Raw genomic sequence first — 21,942 nt, 5'->3', positions numbered from 1 at the left:
ATAAAGCTGCATCCCCATAGACTTACATGACTTCTGGTCACCGCGCAAGATGATCGCTTACACGCTGTTGCCCGCGCTTCAAATTGGAGACTTTCAGCGCACTGAATCACACCGTGCCAGGTATGAAATGCACCATAGACTTACATTGGTTGAGCGTTACCCTGCGGCAAAACAGTGTAAAAGGGGCCTCAGTAGCCTCCAGTAATTCACATGGCAGGGGAAGGTGGGCATGGTGCGGGCTTGTGGAGGAGTGGCGTCTGCACAATAGGTATGCTAAGGAGAACAGTGGGAACAAGGGAAAAACAAAACTTTCAAAAAGACCTTGTAGTATTTTAGAAAATCAATTTTAAATTTTTACGATAGGAAAAAATGTTTTTCTAATGCGGTTAATAGATAAATAAATTTACCCCACATCGGCAGTGAAAATGCTCAAAATTCCCCAGAAACAGCAGTGGATTTCCTGCAGGGTTGCCTGTGTGTCAGTATGCAGCAGTTACTGCGCACCTCATGAGGCTGGAGGAAGCCCTAGGTAAGTATAAATAACCCCATTATAAGCGTCTCAAGCACACTCTAAAGTAAACCAGAGATCTTGTAACTAAACATTAGATACTTCCCTGGGGCTTCCTCCCGCCCCATAAACACGTCCCGTCCTCCCGTGGTCTGCCGTTCAGCCACACTCAGCACTGATAACTGGCTCAATCATGTCAGTCCGGGTCTACTGCGCATGTGAGGGAGGTCCGGGCATGTGCAGGAGACCCAGACTTGACCCGACTGAAGCAATTACCAGGGCTGATCACGGCAGACCGCAGGAGGACGGCGTGGGAATGGCAGTTGGCGAGAGGATGGCGTGGGACTCAGAAGTGTTTGTGGGGCGAGAGGAAGCCCTGGGTAAGCATGAAATCTTTAGTTTACAAGATCTCTGGTCTACTTTAAACTCTTTTTAATCGTTTTATACTCCATTGCGCATCCCCTATTCCCGTATCCAGTGTGCATGAAAAAAGGACGCCGTGAAAAAAGGGCCCGAGTTGATAACAAAATGGCGCCAGTTATCAACGATATCTGATAACGATAAACATCTGTGCTAAGCTTTGTTAGCGAATAAATACCGTTGTAAAAACAGACGAGATATAAGAACGAAAATATATTAACGTTAAAAATCGTTACGTAATTCAAGAATACAGCTTAACCCAACCCTACCCTCACACAGAACCCTCCACTGGTGGTGCCTAAAACTAACCACTCCCCTGGTGGTGCCTAACCTTAACCACTCCCCTGGTGGTGCCTAACCCTAACCACTCCCCTGGTGGTGCCTAACCCTAACCACTCCCCCTGGTGGTGCCTAACCCTAACCACCCCCCTGGTGGTGCCTAACCCTAACCACCCCCCGGTGTTGCCGAAAACTAACCGGTGCCTGGGTGGTGCCTAATCCTAACTCGCCCTGGTGGTGCCTAACCCTAACCACTCCCTCTGCAGAAACACCCTTTTACACATAGTAACGCTAATATTTTTGATAACGTAAAATGTGTACATATAAACAAAATAATATGACAAAAACCATAATGTTGCAAGCGTCTAAAACGATAGCATACTTAAAAAAATAATGTTCTAATGTTGTTAATAGTGTTGGGCGAACATCTAGATGTTCGGGTTCGGTGTGGTTCGGCCGAACATGCCCCTAATGTTCGGCATGTTCGAGCCGAACCCCGAACATGTCCCTTTGGGGCCCCTATAGGGTCCCAGCATAAAAGGAGAGCATGCCCCGAGCGCGGGGGGGGGGTCGGAAATGCCCCCACCCCTCCCCGCTAAGCTCTCCCTTCTGCCGGTACCCTATAATTAAATTTAAGTGCCCAAAAGTACCTGAGGAGGAGGAGGGCAGGAAGAGGGAAGCCGGAGTTCTTGGGCACTAGTACCATCTGGTGCTTCCGCCCTCTCTTGACGCACTTCCTGTTTACATTTGAAGTCGCGTCAAGAGGGCGCAGAAGTACCGCGATGACGCGAACGAGGGTACGCGTCATCTACATGATGGCACGTACCCTCGTACGCGTCATCGCGGTACTTCTGCGCACTCTTGACGCGACTTCAAATGTAAACAGGAAGTGCGTTAAGAGAGGGCGGAAGTACCAGATGGCACTAGCGCCCAAGAACTTCGCCTTCCCTCCTCCTCCTCAGGTACTTTTGGGCACTTAAATTTAATTATAGGGTACCGGCAGAAGGGAGAGCTTAGCGGGGAGGGGTGGGGGGCATTTCCGACCCCTCCCCCCCCCCGCGCTCGGGGAATGCTCTCCCTTTATGCTGGGACCCTATAGGGGGCTATGTTCGGCCGGACACGGCTGTGTTCGGCCGAACAAAGAAGGCCTGTTCGGGTTCGGGCAGCGTGCCCGAGCACCCTCCTGAACACCATGAGGTGTTCGGGGGGTGCCGAACCGAACCCGAACAGGCCAAAATCCGGGCGAACCCGAACAGTGGCGAACACTGTTCGCCCATCACGATATTTATCACGGCGCCCTTTTTTCTGCTTTTTTCGCCATATTAACAATAATTGCATTAAAGTCTATGGCGGCACCCTTTTCGTTTACACTCAGCTGGCGCCCTTTTTTCCTGCTACCCGTATCCATATTCGCACAACTGTTTTGGTGAAAATTTGCAGATCCACCTGAAGTTCGAGGAAATTCTCGCGAGCCTGCCAGTGGAGTTCCCGCTCATCCCTGCCTCTGCATAGAATGGATCTTATCCTCTCTACCATTCCTCAGAGTCATCGCTGTATGATCAAGAGGACGACATTTATATATTCTGCTCAGAGGCGAGGCCTAGACTGACAGCCAGCATTAAACAGAATTAATCCCATTACAGTTTCCTATGATATTGCCTTCACTGCTATAACTAGCAGAGACAAAGCATCAGACATCCCCTTTCCCTGCTGGTTGCTAGGCAACGCGAGCTGTGCCCCCTAAACCTGGCACAATGTCTGCTCAAGGCATGACAGCTGGGGAGTGTAACAAATTGTAATGATCTTCCGTATAAAGAACAGCAGATATCACAGATCCAGAAAACTGTGATAAACTTCCAGTTCTCTGGCTCTACTCCATCTGCCAGACACGTGACGTGACATTCCACCGACATGCCTTCTAAAAGGGGCTTCACTGTAAGTCCTGGTAAACTTGTTCACAAAAGTTTCATCTCGACTGTTGGACAGACGCCGCTGAGGGGACCCGTCAGAAAAGAAAAGGGTGCGCAAAGCGCATATGTGACAAGAAGACAAGCAGGGAAGGGACGTCTTTGTATCAAAGGACAACTGAAGTGATAGGAAGGAAGTGAAGGATATGGAGGCTGCCATATTTATTTCCTTTTAAACAATACCAGTTGCCTGGCAGCCCTTCTGATCTATTTGGCTTCAGTAGTGTCTGAATCACACAACTGAAACAAGCATGCTACTAATCTAGTCAGACTTCAGTCAGAAACACCTGATCAGCTGCATGCTTATTCAGAGTCTATGGCTAAACGTAGTAAAGACAGAAGATCAGCAGTAGAGATGGTCAGAAATTTCTGGCAGAAAGGAAATGTACGATTCTCCAATTGGAAACCGGCTTCCACGGAAATCCAATTTACCGCAACTCTGTAATTTTAGGCCAAGCAGAGCCCGCAGAAGCATTCAACCAATGAGGGAATGCAGAATCTTTAAAACGGAAATCGGTTTGTGGTGTTAATTTAGGTCAACCAAAAGAATTGGATACTACCAAGTGTTTTTGTATATTCTGATTTGCCTAAAATTTCCTCGGCTTTCTGATTTTCGCTGATTTGTCCAATTCTACTGAGTATTTCCCATTTTCCGAATATTCACGGTAAATCGAAAAATGGAAAAACGGAAATACTCAGTAGTATTGGATGCAGTGATTTACTGTGAAAATTGGACAACTTTAGAAATTGTAGGCCAATCAGAAGAGTGGAAAATACTTGGTAGTATCCAAGTCTTTTGACTGGCCTATAATTACAGCGGTTGTAAAAATACTGCATTCTCTGATTCTCTGTAAACTGTAAGCCAGCACCTTCCATAGTATTTCCATCAGAATTCACTAGGCATAGGCCACCCAGCCTTCGCCTGGGTGGCCTATGCCTAGAAACGGACCTGCTTATCACATCACAAGAATTGCCAGAAGGTAAATGGCATACCTCAAACCAATGTACGAATAAAGGCACCAGTGCACTGGTAAAAAAGCTTGGGTTTGGCTATTGAACTTTACAGCGAGAAAAAAAAAATCCAAGTCTTTCTCATTCTACAAAAACCATAAAAAGTACAATTTTGGCTGCAGTTCTACCTTATTTCCTCCTAAAATGTTTCACAATTACCTGCCTTTCCAAGTCCCATTTCCCAGCTCCTCTGTATCTTGTAATAACGTATCTGCGTTCTGCCCTGCCCCCATTATTCCCTCTGTCGCTGTAATCCCAGCCCCTCTTGTTACAGTGAGAGTCTGAGAGTCATAGAAGAGCCGTATCGGAAGATAGACCCACTTGATAGTCTATCTCTAAATTGCATTTTGACAGGCAAGGGGGAAAAAAGCCTTCCTATCTCATTTATTACTACAATGGTCAAAGAATAGTGTGGATCGCTGTCAGACTTTCCTGCTCAGCCCAAGAGTAATTCATGATTCTCCTTCGAGAACTCTCAGCGATAGCGAAGGTGCGAGAACATGTCTATAGAGCTCGTTCCAGGCAGAGCAGTGTCCCCACAGCACTTGTGCAATGACAATAGAGCCCACTAAATAGACCTCAGACGCTCTACAGAACTCCAGCCAGGCTCTGCTAATAGAATAAACTATGTTCCCACAGTAATAGATCTAAGTATACTAACAGATCAGTAAGCAGAGTGCTACCTAAAGTCCAATATCATTTTTTTAAACTAACCCCTCCTTCCTCTTAGCCAATCTAAAGATGCCCCCATCCCATATTTATTCAGAGGGTCTCCATCTCACAGTCGTGTAACTACAATTCATGGGGCCCCCAGCAATACTTTGATGAGTCCCCCAATGTTTCCACCCCTTCCCTTGCCTCTCCTTGATGACCTTCATGGCCTTGGGGCCCATCTCACAAGGGTCATAAGACAAGTGTGGCCATCATGGTCTTCCCGCCCATAACAAGTGTAGCCACAAAACACCTGATCTGAAGTACAGTCCCCTGTATCGGAGGAAGGGAAGGTTAGTAGTAGGGGGATCCACACAGCTCTGAGCCCCCCTGGGATAGCAGGAGCTTCTCCTCTCCAGGCCTTCTCCTCTCCGTCCTGCTGAATAGTACATGGAGCAGAAGCAGCCACTTCAATTTCAATCAGTACAGACTCAATGACCCCCCCCCCCCCCTCCCCAACTGTCCTGGTTCAATGACCTCCTATGTTGCATCCCAATCCCTGTGTCACTTCAGCATTACCCCCTCTATTGCTTCACATCTTCAAAATGAAGACCTTTTGAAGCAAAGCCGCCAATGCCATATTTCATAGTCTCTAGTAGGCCAAACAAGAGCCCACGAAGGCTACACATGGAGTTATCCTACAAGATCAAGGTGTTGGTGTACGCATTCTCTTTAACATACATCCAAAGTTCCCAAATGGCCCTATTTAGGAACCAAATCCTGCTGTCCCTCTTTGCTTCTCAGGTGTCCCTCTGTCAAGTATTACCGTATTTTTCGGACTATAAGACGCTCCTGACCATAAGATGCACCTAGGTTTAAAGAACAAAAATCATTGGAAATAAAATATATACTAAACCTGGTGCATCGGTGGTGAAGGGACATCTTGTGGATTATGTCCCCTTTGTACCTCATGCCCCTTTGTACCTCTTGTGTCTCCCTGTGTCCTCCTGTGTTCCCCATGTGTCCACCTCTGCCCTCCTCTATCCTCCTTGTGTCCTCCTCTGCCCTCCTCCTTGTGTCCTCCTCTATGCCCCTTTGTGTCTCCCTTGTCATCCTCTATGCCCCTTTGTGTCCCCCTTTGTCCTCCATTTGTCCCCCTGTGTCCTCCTCTGCATGGGCACATTACAGGGAGTCCTCGACATTGCGGCAGGTTGGAACCGCCTGCATTTGGACTATAAAACGCAATTACTTTTTTTCCTCACTTTTAGGGGAGACAAAGTGAGTCTTATAGTCCAAAAAATACACTATATATAAGTTTGTACAAATAAAATTCTGAGTTAGCTATTACATGTAGCTTCTAAATTACAGTAAAATCGCTGTTATCTGGTGATGGTGATCAGCTGATGTGCTGGATAATTGTGCTCTCTGGTTGCTTGGGACTTAATGTACTAAATAGGCCTCACTAATAGAGTACTATACCGCCATAAAAGCCACAGAAGAAACATACCTGTATAAGTTCATCCAAGTCCGTCGCATTCACACAAGAGTGTTCTGAGACAAAGTTGAGTTTCTGTATCAGAATAGTGGTCCTATGTGACGTCTCGTTGGGCTGCTCCAGGGCTTTGAAGACTGTGGCTCCGATGATCAAGTAGAGTACCACCACAAGAAACACGGTGGAGACCGTTTTCCATTTCATCACACTCATCATGGATATGTCTCTATCCTCCCGGGTGGACAGAACGGGGGGCTTGGCAGAAAAGGAGAGCCTAGGCTTGGAGTTTTGGGTTGCCGATTTGGGGTCCAGTAAATCAGGAGCCGCCACTGTGGGAAAAGGATGAAACAGTTTAATTTGATAATCTGCCCACTTGTTTTATAACATTATAGCTGATGAATTTGAGTTAGTTCACACTAAGGCTCTTATTCAATTAACATTTTCTCCTGAGTTTTCTCCTAGGAGATAATTTTCCATCTACATGCACGGTCTTGGCTACTTAATCATCTCATTTGGGTTTCAATAGCACACAACTGCACCTCTCGGCCCCAGAATTTAACTCCCTCCACACCTGTCCCTGACTGTTAGTCTGCTATATCCTCTTTCATGACCTCTCGCCTCTTAAAACATAATATGATTAAAATATAACTAATCATTATCCACCATCTCTGTTCACCTCAATGCCTGATATAACAATAAATGTTATTAACACCACTATAACTTCAGTTCTCAAAGGTGCTTAGGGGTAATATTTGACTCCTCTCTTTTTTATTCCCCTCAATTCACTCCATAACCAGCTCCAGATTTCGCATCCAACCTTTTCTCACTCAGGACATAACTAAAATGTTATTCCATGCTCTTATAATATCTTGTCTGGACTACTGTAACATACTACTTTGTGGACTACCAACTAACAGACTGGCACCTCTCCAATCTGTACTGAACTCGACTTCTTGTCTCATTCATCTTTCTTCTCGCTCTTCCTCTGCTGTTCCTCTCTGTTAAGCTCTTCATTGGCTGCCAATTACCCAGAGGATCCAGTTCAAACTCCTAATCCTAACCTACAAAGCTCTCCACAATCTCTCTCCCCTGTACATCTCCTCATTATTTTCTACATACCAACCCAACCGCAATTTCAGATCTCCACATGACCGTCTTTTGTCCTCCTCTAGAATCACCTCCTTGCATTCACATACAAGATTCCGCACGTGCTTCACCGCTCCTCTGGAAACCCTGTCCACAGCACATCTGGTACTCTCCAACCTTTGATATCTTTAAACGTGCCCTCAAAACTCACTTTTTCCATCAAGTATATATGCTCTAACTTAGGTAATTTCCCCTGTGACCTCTGGCCAAGTTGTACTCCTACTATATGACCTAAAACACACTGCCTCTAGATATGAATATTATATATACTACTCAACCTCGCCTTACCCCCCCCCCCCCCCCCCCCCGTTCCTTTAGATTGTTTGTTACTTTTTACAGTGCCACGGAATATGTTGGCACTTTATAAATCAATGATACTAATAATCTCCTTTATAGTACTAGGCCAAAGGAGCCCTGTATATCATTCATCCATGCATTTCGTGGATACTTGCCCACTTCCTCAGATCAGTTCAAAATGTGTCTTTCAGTTCACTGTTAGGAGCGTAAGCGCCTCTATGAGTCTTTTTCAGCACTTTGCAATTGGAAAAGTAAACGAAAAAGTACTATCAAAATTATGTTGAGTATTTTCTTGCTGGTTGCTTACAAGGTATTTTATAGAGGTGTGAAAATATTACCTAAGAGAAATCTTATTTTAATTGAATAGGGCCTAGGGTGGATGGGCAGAAATGACCACATCCAAACTGGACAGATATGTTGTACCATTCTGCAAAGCTGTAATAAGATGCTATGGGGCCCTAGGCAAGGTAGTAGGTCAGAGAAGGTGGAAGGTGGGCCCCTTGACAACCACTAGGCCCCAAGCACCTGCCTAGGTTGCCTGAGGGATGATCCTGCTCTGCCATTCTGGATGTCCACTGCAGTGTCTGCTGCCTTCAGAAGCAGATGGGGGCTATTCTGTTGGATAAATAGCATGCATCTGCTGGCTGAAGAAAAAAATGTGTTTTTGTTGTGGTGACGCAAATAACAACAAACCCAGACCCGATGAAAACAGACATGCATGAAGTGGCCCATAGGAAAGAAAGGGTCCATTCTACATGTCCGCTCCAGGAAATGGACCTAGTATGAACAGACCCTTACATTACACATACAGATGACAGTTTCTGCAGAGCCCAAACACAGGCAGATTACACAACTTGCATTCAAAACAGATGCAACAAATGGAGGACGTTAGCTTCCAATAAACAGTTTGCGCACAGATTGTTCAGTACAAGACTTTTCTACCACATTGAGGGGTCCTCACAGAAGAGACCTATCCTCTAATTAACAATTAAATATAGTGTTAACCTGGGGCAGCTAGCCATAAAAAGGTCTACACATTTTCTAAAGAACAGCAAAGGAATTGGCAGCGCTGCTATTCAGGCTGCAACTGAAATGATTACCAACAGAGGTGTGCCACACCCTCCATATACTTAAAGAGAACCCGAGGTGGGTTTGAAGAATATTATCTGCATACAGAGGCTGGATCTGCCTATACAGCCCAGCCTCTGTTGCTATCCCAAACCCCCCTAAGGACCTCCTGCACTCTGCAATCCCTCATAAATCACAGCCATGCTGCTGACAAACAGCTTGTCAGAGCTGGCTGTGTTTATCTCTATAGTGTCAGTCTGCTGCTCTCCCCGCCTCCTGCAGAACTTCAGTCCCCGCCTGCATCCCTTCCCTCCCTGCTGATTGAAGGGAAGGGACGGGGGCAGGGACCGGAGCTATGCAGGAGGCGGGGGAGCAGCTGAGACTGACACTACAGATGTAAACAGAGCCTCACAGCACGACTGTGATTTATGAGGGATTGCACAGTGCTGGGGGACCTTAGTGGGGTTTGGGATAGCAACAGAGGCTGGGCTGTATAGGCAGATCCAGCCTCTGTATGCAGATAACATTCTTTAAACACACCTCGGGTTCTCTTTAACCACTTCACCACTGAGTGGTTTTACCCCTTGAGCACCAGAGCAATTTTCACCTTTCAGCGCTCCTTCCATTCATTCATCTATAACTTTATTATTACTTATTGCAATGAAATGAACTATATCTCGTTTTTTTTTTTGCCACCAATTAGGCTTTCTATAGGTGGGACATTATGCCAAGAATTATTTTATTCTAAATGTGTTTTAATGGGAAAATAGGAAAAAATGTGGGGGAAAAAAATCATTATTTTTCAGTTTTTGGCCATTATAGTTTTTAAAAAATGCATGCTACTGTAATTAAAATCCATGAAATGTATTTGCCCATTTGCCCCGGTTATTACACCATTTAAATTATGTCCCTATCACAATGTTTGGCGCCAATATTTTATTTGGAAATAAAGGTGCATCTTTTTCAGTTTTGCGTCCATCCCTAATTACAAGCCCATAGTTTATAAAGCAACAGTGTTGTACCCTCTTGACATAAATATTTAAAGAGTTCAGTCCCTAAGGTAACTATTTATGTTTTTTTTCTTTATTGTAATTTTTTTTCTTTTTATTACAAAAAAATCAATTGGGGAGTGTGGGAGGTAATGAGTTAATTTATAGTGTAAAAGTATGTATTTGTATATGAAAAATGTTTTGGATGTAGTTTTACTATTTGGCCACAAGATGGCCACAGTCATTTTTTGTAAATGCGTCCTGTAAGCGTAGGAAGTACGCTTACAGGAAGTTCAACGAGGCTGGGAAACTTTTTTTTTCACAATGATCGCGCTTTTTTTTCACAATGAGAAGCAGCCGATCATTGCTGGGGGGCTGAGATCAATGAACGGGAATGGTTTTTCCCATTTATTGATCTCCGGGAGAGCGGCCGGTGGCGTGCACAAGCGTGGGAGCGCGGACAGCGGCGGGGGGTGCGTACATCTATGCTCCTGGTGGGAAAAGGGTGTTAAAAGGAGCGTAGATATACGCACCTGTGGTGATAAAGTGGTGAAATACGCACCTTGAATTCAAAACAGATGCAAAATATAACAATAACAATAATATTTTTATAGCACTTTTCTCCCTGGGGACTCAAAGCGCTGTGACCCTGCATTATGCAGTCTCAAAGGCTCGGGAAAAGAGGTGGGTTTTTAGCTTTTCTTTAAAGCTGTCCAGAGAAGGAGCCTCTTGTACTGATTGTGGAAGTGAGTTCCATAGAGTAAGAGCTGCATAGGAAAAGGCCCGGGCACCAAATGTTAAGTGTATTCTGGGAATAACCAGCTTCATTTTGTTGGCAGAGCGGAGGGTGCGTGGAGGGGCATAAAGTTCCAATAGATCCGCTATGTATTTGGGTCCCATGTGGTTTATGCCGTGCATACACGGCTCGTTTTATGCGCCGGATCGAGCCAGCGGCTCGATGCCGGCGCATCCCCGCTCGTCCGCGCGGATCGATTTCCGCTCGTCCCCACCGGCGCTTCCTTATCACCACTCGATTCCCTGCCATTGTCCACTGGCGGGAATCGACCAGGCGCGGGTCGGGCGGCATGATCGGGCCAGCTGAATATTATCAGCTGGTCGATACACGGTACAGAAACGTAGCGTGTATCCACAGCATTAGAGCCTTAAATGTCAGCAGGCAGATCTTAAAATTGATTCTCCATTTTACTGGCAACCAGGAAGAGTTTGCAGTACTGGGGTGATGTGTGAGCTGCGGGGGGCATTGGCTAGGAGTCTGGCTGCAGCATTCTGTACTAGTTGTAAGGGCCGCAGAACCTTATCTGTAGATCCGATGAGCAGGGCGTTGCAGTAGTCTAGGCGGGAGGATACAAATGCATGAACCAGGGCAGGTAGGTCTTCAGCTGGGATAAGGTGCTTGATTCTTGCGATATTTCTTAGATGGAAGAAGGAAGACTTGACGACAGCTTATACCTGCTGTCTGAGTTTTAGATTTCCATCCAGGATCACCCCAAGCTTTCGCACAGAGTCTTTGTACTGTACGGTATCTCCCCCAATTTCTAGTTTGAGGTGGTGAGCATTTTGAACTTTATCCATCATGTGTGGACCACCTACCACCAACACCTCTGTTTTGTCAGAGTTCAGCCTCAACCAGCTGGTGTTCATCCAATTTTGTAAATCCACTAGACGCGCATTTATGGATGCTGAAGGGTCTTGGGTGCCAGGCTTGAAGGACAGTTGTGTGTCATCTGCATAACAATGGTATCCTTGGCCATAGTTCTGGATTATTTTGCCTAGTGGGAGCATGTAGACTGCAAAGAGTAATGGTGATAGTACAGAACCCTGTGGAACTCCATAGGCAAGTGGCACTGGATTAGAGTAGTGTGTGTCCAGACATACTTGCTGTGTCCTGCCAGATAGGAAGGTCTGAAACCAGCTAAAACAGTACCACTTAGGCCACAGTAATTCTTCAGTCACTGGATTAGTATTTCATGATCCACAGTATCAAATGCTGCAGACAAGTCAAGAAGAATCAGAATTGAGCAATCACCCTTGTCCCTTGCAGTAAGTAGATCATTCATTACTCGGACTAATGCCATTTCAGTGCTGTGCCTTTTCCTGAATCCTGACTGAAAAGATGTTGTTATCTGTAAGCCTGGCTTCTAGCTGGTTGGCGACTGCTTTCTCGATAACTTTTGATAGGAATGGTAAGTTCACCACAGGTCTGTAGTTGGTCACAGAATCAGGATCTAGTGATGGTTTCTTCAAGAGGGGTTTTATGAATGCTTTCTTTAGTTCTTCTGAGAAAAAGGAGCACGGAGTGATTTTGTGAAGTGCTGGCCTGATAGCTCTGGGCACTGCATTAAGGATCCAGGTTGCAGGTAGTGGGGCGGAGACTTTGAATGAGAATTCAAAAATCTTCTTTACTCAGTGTAACGATCGGTGTTAGCACACAGAGAGAATCTGATTATTGGTGATCTGCAGTATCACCAAGAATACAGATATATACCTGATTATTGATGATCTGCAGAATCACCAATAATACAAGTATAACTAACCTCTGGACACCTATATAGTGTGAGTGTTTGGTGCAACAGTAATTACTTTGAGTGGGACCACCCGAGGAGCAGGTGGTCCTTGGCAGTATGGGAAATACCTCCCTCTGGAAAGTGCAAAGACCTTTCAGCAGCCTGAGACATCCAAAGGGGTGGAGCCCCAGGCTGAATAGCAGGAAGGCCCTGTGGCTGAGTGACACCTAGAAGGTGGGTGTCACAAGTAGGTCTGGAGAGCAATCTCTCAATGGAGAGGGATAGCTCTCAAGGTCTGGCAGGCCAGGTGGGCAACACACGGGCAGATAAGGTACAGAGACAGAAGGCTGATTCGGTAACCAGGGCCAGGCAGGGTTGGCAACAGGTAATCAGATATGCATAGGTACCGAATCAGAAAGCAGAGGGATAGTCAGGAATGCAATAGGTCATAACAGATATCAAACAATGCCTAGTCTTGGGTGTGGGGTCCGTGTTCTCAACACCCTGGAACTCGTCTGAAGTATAATACGATGGTACACAGTATCCCTAGTCTTGGGTGTGAGGTCTGTGGTCTCAACACCCTGGAACTAGTCTGAAGTATAACACAATGATAACACAGTATCCCTAGTCTTGGGTGTGAGGTCCGTGGTCTCAACACCCTGGAACTAGTCTGAAGTATAACACAATAGTAATACAGAAGTAATCTGGCTCAGTGTGAATTCCCAGGTCCTCCTGGTTCTAACACACTGTGGGATATGACTATGGTCTGAGTGCTTTCACGTAAGTGTTCGCAACGGCAGACAACTTGAGACTGACCAGCAGTAACTATATATAGAGCGGCGCTCCCCGGCGCCACCCATCACCGATCAACCAATAGCCACTTGCTCTGAGATCAGCTGACCAACCTGGTCAGCTGATCCCTCCTCGTTTGTCATAAAAGTTCTGCCTCTCAGCGCGTGCGCGCATATTCCTCAACCTGTGTGCACTAACAGGCCCAGCCACATCAGAGGCACGCTGCTGCGTGCAAACCGCCGAGCTGGACGCGGAATCAGCCGCCTCGCTGCCAGTCCGCGCGGCGGCTTTTCCGCAATCTATTACACTCAGAGTGTCAAAGACTTGTCATGGTGGTACGGTAGTAGGCATATGCAAAGTCCAGTGGTCAATTGATGTTGTTGTTGCTGTAATGCTGGCACGGATGGCAGACACCTTGTTTGTGAAGAAGGCAGAGAATTCTTCACACCTTTTCCTGGAGAATGTGGTTGGGGCTTTTAGGCAGGAAGGATTGCAGAGTGATTCCACTGTGTGGAAGAGTTGAGCAGCTCTGTTGTTGGCTGTAGATATTTTGTGCGAGATAAAGCCTGATTTTTATTGGTTATTGCTTGTTGGTATTGTCTGAGGTGTTGAACTAGGCTAGATTTGTGTTCCTCAGACCCTGATTTACGCTTTCTAGTCTGCGCCTTTTCTTTTTTAGATCCATGATGGTTTTGTCAAACCAATTAGCTTTCTGCTTTTTGGTTGCTGATTTGGTGCGCCATGGGGCAATACTGTCAAGTGTTTCATATATCGTGTTGTTGTACTGGGTTACCAGAGTGTTGGGGTCCATTTGACTGTGGAGCAGATTTGTAAAATCCAGGTTGGCAGTTATCTTCTCCGGTGTTAATTTATTCAGGGGACGGATTTTGATTGTTTCTTTAGGGAGCTGCTTGATAGGGTGATGTTCAATAGTAAACTGTATTATTTGATGGTCTGACCACACCACTGGGGTTACTGTTATGTTACTAATGTCCATTCCAAGGTGGAACAGTAAGTCTAAGGTATGCACTCTTCTGTGGGTAGCCTAGTCCACCCATGAGATTTATTCGTTCATTTGCATCTTGTGATTGAGTGTCATCAGCCAGACGTTGAAGTCACCAAGGATGATCCATCTCGGATACGACAGAGTCAGCATGGCCAGAAGTTCTTCGAATTCCTGTAGGAATGGGTCAGCATCTCGGGGGGACGATAAACCACTAACATTTTGAAGCCTTTACCAGCAGAGATCTGGGCACCTATACATTCAAAGGACTTTGTTGAGCCAACAATCAGGGCTCTGAGCTGCATGGTTGTTTTGCCACAAATTGCTACACCCCCTCCTCTGCGGTCTCATCTTCCCTCACTTAGGACTGAGTAATTGTATGTGATGGTTGCTTTCAATGTGGGGCCCGAATTGGCATCAATCCAAGTTACAGTGATGCATGAAAAATCGCATGTCTGAATAAGGTCCGCAATAATGGCTGTCTTATTGTTTATAGAGCGGGCATTGCAGAGAGATGCGGTGACTGAATGGGGCTTAGCATTGGCGACTGGGTTCACTGCCGGGGTGTTACTGCATCTCTGACTAGGGACATGGCAACCAGTGAAACTTTCAGCCTCTGAATTCCAGTAAACATCACTGGAGATCGCTGGAAAGTTCATTTCCTTGAATGGGCCTGGGTCCCTGAAGTTAGACTGAGTCTGAGTGTGGCACTTTTTATGGGCCTGGCCACCTTTTTTTTTTACCTCTGTGCGTTTTATTTAAAATCCCTAGAGATTGCAACAAATTAGATTTTTTTTCCAATGTGAGAAGCAGCTCTTGATGGCCTGAGAGACAGTAAGAAGCAGGCCTTATATATTAACATTGGGAAGGAATGGGTTAATTAAGCTCTTCCCTGATTGTTGTTGTTTATCAGTAGGAGGTAGACAAAAGCAAACTGCTGGCCTTGAGATCTGCTAGAAGAGGTGTGAAAATTCTATTGATGTGCAGAAACAAGGTTCACTTAGAAAGGCAATGGAGTCTAGGGGCTTGATTCACTAAACGTTCACTAAAAGTGTTAGCGATGGAGTAAAAAAGAGTTTTCCAGTGCTAAGCCAGTTAGTGTGCCTTATCTGAGGTTAGTGTGCCTTATCTGAGGTTAGTGTGCCTTATCTGAACTTAGTGCCCCTTAAGTAGCTTTGTGCACACTAAAAGATGCACAAAGCTACATCGCGCACTGCACCGCGCACAGCATAATGCGCCGATCTTTGCGCACGGTGCAACGCGATGCGACGGTGCAGTGTGCGATGTAGCTTACTAGCTTTGTGCATCTTTTAGTGTGCACAAAGCTACTTTAGGGGCACTAAGTTCAGATAAGGCACACTAACCTCAGATAAGGCACACTAACCTCAGATAAGGCACACTAACCTCAGATAAGGCACAATAACCTCAAATAAGGCACACTAACCTCAGATAAGGCACACTAACTAAGATAAGGCACACTAACCTCAGGTAAGGCACAATGACCTCAGATAAGGCACACTAACCTCAGATAAGGCACACTAACCTCAGATAAGGCACACTAACCTCAGATAAGGCACACTAACCTCAGATAAGGCACACTAACCTCAGATAAGGTTAGCGCTGTAGTTTGTGCCCACTAACACTAACACCGGCTTACTTCTGTAAAGCTACACCTTTTTAGCGTACATCTATCTACTGTTTCTTTTTTTTGTAAGTTGTCATGGTTGTTTTTAATGTCATTGTTGTTGCCTTTTTGTGTCGCTGAGTTCTCTGTTTGTGCCGAACCCAATTCCAGGCATGACCCAGTCATGCTTGCCGAAATAAACTTGATTCTGATTCTGATTCTTAGTGCCGGTTAGTGAATAAAGGCCCATATAATTTCAGCCTCTGAATGCATTTGAAATATTTGTACAGTCTGCAAAAAAACGGATTGCCAGCTGAAAGATGTTACTGCTGTTTGAGGAAGGAGGATGAATTCCCTTACCTTGGGAAGAGGACTTGGGAATCTGCTTGCTGCGTTGCATGGACATGCTTTTTGATGTGTTGGTTTGTGTGAAGCTGTGAACCTCATGAGTATCCTGGTGGAGAAATCCTATTCCATTGTGTGTCCTTGTAGGAGTAGAGAAGGCTTTTGTTTGTTTATGTGGATATCAGCTTCCCATGCAGGACTCCAAAACAAAGGTCAGCTACACAGGACTTTCATGGTGATTACAATCCAGTGAGTGCAATCCATCTTGTATCTTAGCCATCCATAAACTTCCACCATTCCCAGAAGGTTCCAGTTGTAGCCAGAGATTTCATGGCGCAGAATCTCTAAGTATTTTTGTTCCTTCTGTGCATATATGTGATGAATGCTTCCCAGAGCCGATACAAGGTGTGGAGCAGGTAAAAGGTGAGTCTGCACTAATCCCTACAACTAGACAAAATTGAATGCAAACTGAAACACACAAATGCAGCTAGTAGCCATAAGTAGACTTACATTTTTGTGCAACAGGAGGAGATGGCAGCGATCTTAAAGGGAACCTTAACTGTGGGGGAAAAAAAACTCACTTACCTGGGGCTTTGCCAAGCCTCCTGCAGCCGTCTTGTGCCCACGCCGGTCCTTCGGTGCCCTCCGGTCTCCCTCCACGGCTAAGTTTAGTTTTCGGCCGACTGCCAGTCGTTCTCCGGCAAAGCGTGTCCTTCTTCCGCATTCCCTGACGTAAAGCGGCATTAAGCGCGTCCATGGAACACATACCCAGCCATAAAGCGCATCCGGATGACGCGCTTTACGGCACTTTACGTCAGGGAATGCGGTAGAAGGACACGCTTTGCCGGAGGACGACTGGCAGTCGGCCGAAAACGAAACTTAGCCGCGGAGGGAGACCGGAGGGCACCGAAGGACCGGCGCGGGCACAGGACGGCTGCAGGAGGCTTGGCAAAGCCCCAGGTAAGTGAGTTTCTTTTTCCCCCCACAGTTAAGGTTCCCTTTAAGTTAAATGCAGGCTGCACCGTAATTGACTAGCTGCATCGTTGTGCAGAGCTCACACACAGGAAGATTACATAACTTGCATTCAAAACAGATGCAAGAAATGGAGGACATTAGCTTCCAATAAACAGTTTGCAGATTGTTCAGTACTAGACTCTTTTCACCACGTTGAGGGGTCCTCACAGAAGAGACCTAACCTCTAACTAACAAGACATTGCAAAGTGAGAACTTATAAAAAAAAAAGAAGAGAGATCAAGAAGGGATTGATATTTGCGATGGAATTTGTACATATGGGGCTCGATTCACTAAAGTGTGATAACTGTTATCACAGCACTTATCACGCGAGCTGCCGCGCGCAAAGGTTTGCGTGCGAATAGCATTACTTTGCGTGATAAGCGAAGGTTTGCACGCGTTCATGTGTGCTTTTCACGTGAAAAGCGCACGTAATCGAGCGCAAACCTTTAGGGTTCCCCCAGACACTCCGTTTTCTTTTTTTTTTATAATTGAACAGGAATCTGGAGTGAAAATAAATTGATATGAGTTTTATGTAGCACAGCTAAGAAATAGAACATTAGTAGCAAAGGAAAGAGTCTCATATTGTTTCCAAGAGGTAAAAAAACGAGAGCCCAAATATAGTGTAGTAGGTATTGGAAGGTGGAAAAAGTAATGTGAAGCGTAAGTATTCTACTTACAAACCAGGGTTACCTCCAAGGCAACCACTGAAAAGGCAGGTGGGGAGAACAAGCCTGTCCCCACTCAGGATTAAGACGTCGCTCTCTGTGGATAGAAGGAAAGAAGAGGGTATAACACCCTTCCACTAAGGGTGGAATTCTTGAAACGCAGAGTAGTACGGAGGCGCCAGTAGGATAAAATTCACTAAAATGTTTAAAAAGTTAGGGATGCGGTGGTGGACCAGCCAACCCAAGAAAGACACAAGTACTGTCACTTAAAGTAGTAAACAATTTATTTATATACTCCCAAGAACAGTTGCAACGTGTTTCGCAGGCAAAGTCCCGCTTCTTCAGGCAATAAACAACAGGAGAGAAACACAGTACTGAGTCTAGAGCTGTGTTTCACTACTGGGCCCATGTGCAATTGAATTTTTCAGCTGACTTTTCTCCTAGGTGATATTTTAAAACTTGTCAATAAATTGATTTTTAAACCATTAGCAAGCAAAGAAATGCTCAAAATAATTTTGATAGTACTTTTTACCTACTTTTTGATACTTTTTCCATTGCAAAGTGCTAAAATGTTATTTTAAATGGAAGATTAATGTTTTTCTCCTAGGTGAAAAAGTGAATTGCATATGGCCCCTGTTGTTTATTGCCTGAAGAAGCGGGACTTTGCCTGTGAAACGCGTTGCAACTGTTCTTGGGAGTATATAAATAAATTGTTCACTACTTTAAGTGACAGTACTTGTGACTGTCTTGGGTTGGCTGGTCCACCACCGCATCCCTAACTTTTTAAACATTTTAGCGAATTTTATCCTACTGGCGCCTCTATACTACTCTACATTTCATATTGTTTCCAGTGCAAGAAGAGTTAAAAAAAAAAAAAACTTCAGTTGTTATCTACGCAAAAGAGCTTCTCTGAGCTCTCTGACCAAACATGGGTCAGAGACAATGCTGTTTTCTGAAGGACTTATACATCAAAGAAACAGTGAAAAACGGCTTCAGATAAGCTTTTACTGCAGGGAAGTTCAAAGGGTCATTAACTCTGCTCTGTTTGCATACTTTAAAATACAGAGTGTAGTTGTAAATATGACAGAATGATGCAATGTTATAAAAAACAAAGCTATAGAACTGAAAATAAAAATATGAGACCATTTTCTCTGCTACGAATGTTCTATTCATTATCCGTACTTCACATACAATTCATGATATCATGTTTTTTTTTCACGTCAGCGTCACCTTAACTGGGTTTTTTAGACACACCTTGTCATATTTTAACTTGCATCAGATATGGATTAATAGAAAGTATTAATATGAACACAATATAGTTCTCATCACATCACTGTTAGCACAAGATGTGACTCATCTAATTGCTATTAGTGCCAGGTATAGACCAAAGTGTTTCTTTTATCACAAAATATAGATCGGCATATTACTATTAGCACCAGACATGTTTCATCATATTACTTAATGACTCATCCCCAGAAACTCCATTAGCAATAAATGTGTATTAACATATTCCTTTTAGCACCACCTATCACTCCTTTTATGCCTAAAATCACAGTCTTGGCACAATATAGAGTTAAAAGCCTTTCACGTTCTTATAGCCATATCATTACCCTGCCTGTGTTTAGCCCCAAAGTAATGTCATCTGTGTGAAAAAAATGTTTTCCCAGGTCACAGTCAGCCAGCACTGGAAGCAGACATCTTGCAGTATAATGTAATATCCAGTTCAGTCTGTAAGCCTGTTGAATTTTTTTTCCGGCTACACAGTTTTCTATCAATGTAGCTTGCACACAAAAGCACCATGCTTCCTCCAGCCCCCTCCAGCCAGATTTCTCCCACGCCGCCGCGTCCATCTAAAAATGGCGCAGGGAGAAAAATGGTTCACCGTTCTGCCAATAAATGTATCATAAAATGCTATTTACCGTTTTAATGTAAATATATTAAAACGGTAAATAGCGTTTTATGATACATTTATTGCAGAACGGTGCGCCATTAAAAAATGCAGGGGGCTGCTAGTATAGGCAGCAGGGGTTGGGGGAAGAGAGGCAGCGGGACACTGGAGGGAATAGGCATCGGGGAGGATGTGTGTAATATGCATACATCACCTTATCCAGCTGGCAATCACTCCTTCCCTCCGCTCCTTCACTTCCTAGTTTGTTTGCTGTAGTCCAGCAGCCGGCCAATCACCATGCGGAGACAGAAGCCACATGGTGATTGGCTGGCTGCAGGACTACAGCAAATGAATGGAAGAAGTGAAGGAGTGATCGGCGGCCCAGGACAAGGTAATGTATGCATATTACACACATCCTCCCCCGATGCCTATTCCCTCCAGTGTCCCGCTGCCTCTTTCCCCCCCCCCCCCCCCCCGACCCCTTATGCCTAAGTCTATGTCTATGCGGCGCCGTTTTCATCCCCCTGGCGCTGTGCGCCATTTACTTAAGGATCGGCTGATTTCTTAATGATCTGTGCTGGGTGGGCTCTTCAGCCCGCCGCACAGATCAGGTTTCAGGCAGGGCGATCAGACTTCCTCCCTTTTTTTCCCACTAGGGGGATGTCCTGCTGGGGGGGTCTGATTGCCGCCGCTTATTTTTGGGTAGCGGGGGGGGAGGGCGCGCCTCAAAGCCCCCCTCCGCAGCGCTATTCCCCCCACCTTCTCCTTCTCTCTATGGGCGGTACAGGATGGTGATCCATCCTGTACCGCCTCTGATAGGCTTCAGCCTATCAGACGGCGGTGATCCCCGGCCAATCAGAGGCCGGGGATCACCAATCTCCTTTACGGTGCTGCTGTGACAGCAGCGCCGTATGATGTAAACACTGGGGATTTCTTCCCCGGTATTTACATTTAGCCTGCGAGCCGCGATCGGAGGCTCGCAGGCTGTTCATGGAGCCCCCCGCCTGAACTGACAGGAAACGCAGCCGTTTCCATGGAAAACCACATGCGACCAGCCGCCGCCTATCGGCGTTAAGTGATTAACTGTCACGCACGCCGCTATCATCTGCTGCCTGCAGCCTCCACACATTGCTCCGGAAAGTCCTTTGGTATACTGCGCAGGTTGGCTGAGCCCGCTCCCCTGTCACACTCCCATGGCCAGGGAGAGTTCTGCACCTCTGGAGCGAGACAGGGAAGCGCGCAAAGCCCGACTGTGCCTGCGCTGACTGGCCACAACTGGATGACTTTCTGGGGCCAATTGCGAAGGCTGCGGGCAGCAGAGGATGGCGGCATGGGAGCAATCTGGCCTGAGGGGGCTGGAGGAAGCCCCAGGTATGTATAACATTTTGATATCCTCCGTCTCAGGTGCACTTTAAGTAGCTGGAGGTGCCCCTGACTGAAGGGAGATCAGGTCAGTGGAATGCTGAGAGCTGGCTGAGTAACCACACATTTACACTCTCATCAGAACTCTGCATAGGGAAGGAGGGAGGGAGGCGATCGGGAGGGGAGTGAGCCTCCTTTCCATCATTGGGCGCCTGTAGACACATGCCTACATTGCCTTATGGTAAACCTGGGCCTGAGGTGTGCTAATGCGCTGTAGTATTTAGCAATGCAATGAGAATAGTGTGAATGGGGCCTTACATCAGTCAAAGATATGTACGCACCTTAACCTTTTCCGGATCGCCTGCATTGGATGCTACGCCGCACTTGTGGCTGTTCTAGCCTGATGCGGTATAGGATCTACGCCGGCCCACCGCTTCCGCTCCCGACGCAATCGTGCGCACCCGAGAGGGTAGATTAAGCCATCGTATGACAGCTGACATCTCCCCTTAGTGATCAGTAGCCATCACATATGGCTGCTGATCACGTGATCACTACGATCGCCAGTGGATCGTAGTGATCACTTTGACAGCAGCGGCGGCAGGGGGGAAAGAAGAGGATCCACTCACCTCCCTGCCGTTCCCATGACGATCGGCGCCCCCCTCTGCTCTGGCCGGCATCTCTGCTCCTAATGCCGCTCAGTTCCAGGTCCCGGCTTGATGATGTCATCAAGCCGCGACCTGGAACTGAGCGGCATTAGGATCAAAGACGCCGGCCAGAGAAGAGGGGGCTACTGCGGCTCATTGCTAGAGCTTGGAAGGTGAGTGATGGCTGCTGGCGAAAGGGGGAACACCTTCCACCATGGAGGGACACTGCCCAGCCAGCCACAGAGGGGATAC

General features: G+C 46.1%; 1 protein-coding gene across 2 annotated transcripts in view; it reads right to left on the bottom strand.

Moving 5' to 3' along the window:
• LOC137504486 (potassium channel subfamily K member 2-like) overlaps positions 1-21,942 on the bottom strand; it is a 255,108-nt gene that overhangs the window by 157,314 nt on the left and 75,852 nt on the right. The window contains exon 2 of one of the 2 annotated variants that reach the window (XM_068232963.1): positions 6,344-6,657. In XM_068232963.1, the coding sequence (XP_068089064.1) occupies positions 6,344-6,657 (314 nt within the window). Of the gene's footprint in view, positions 1-2,653; positions 2,863-6,343; positions 6,658-21,942 lie in introns of those variants that run through there. The other variant, XM_068232964.1, reaches the window with a different exon arrangement.

This window comes from Hyperolius riggenbachi, chromosome 4, assembly GCF_040937935.1.
Source record: "Hyperolius riggenbachi isolate aHypRig1 chromosome 4, aHypRig1.pri, whole genome shotgun sequence".
In the NCBI taxonomy this organism is placed as follows: domain Eukaryota; kingdom Metazoa; phylum Chordata; class Amphibia; order Anura; family Hyperoliidae; genus Hyperolius; species Hyperolius riggenbachi.
Note: the sequence above shows the minus strand (reverse complement) of the source record. Positions and strands in the feature narration are given on the sequence as shown.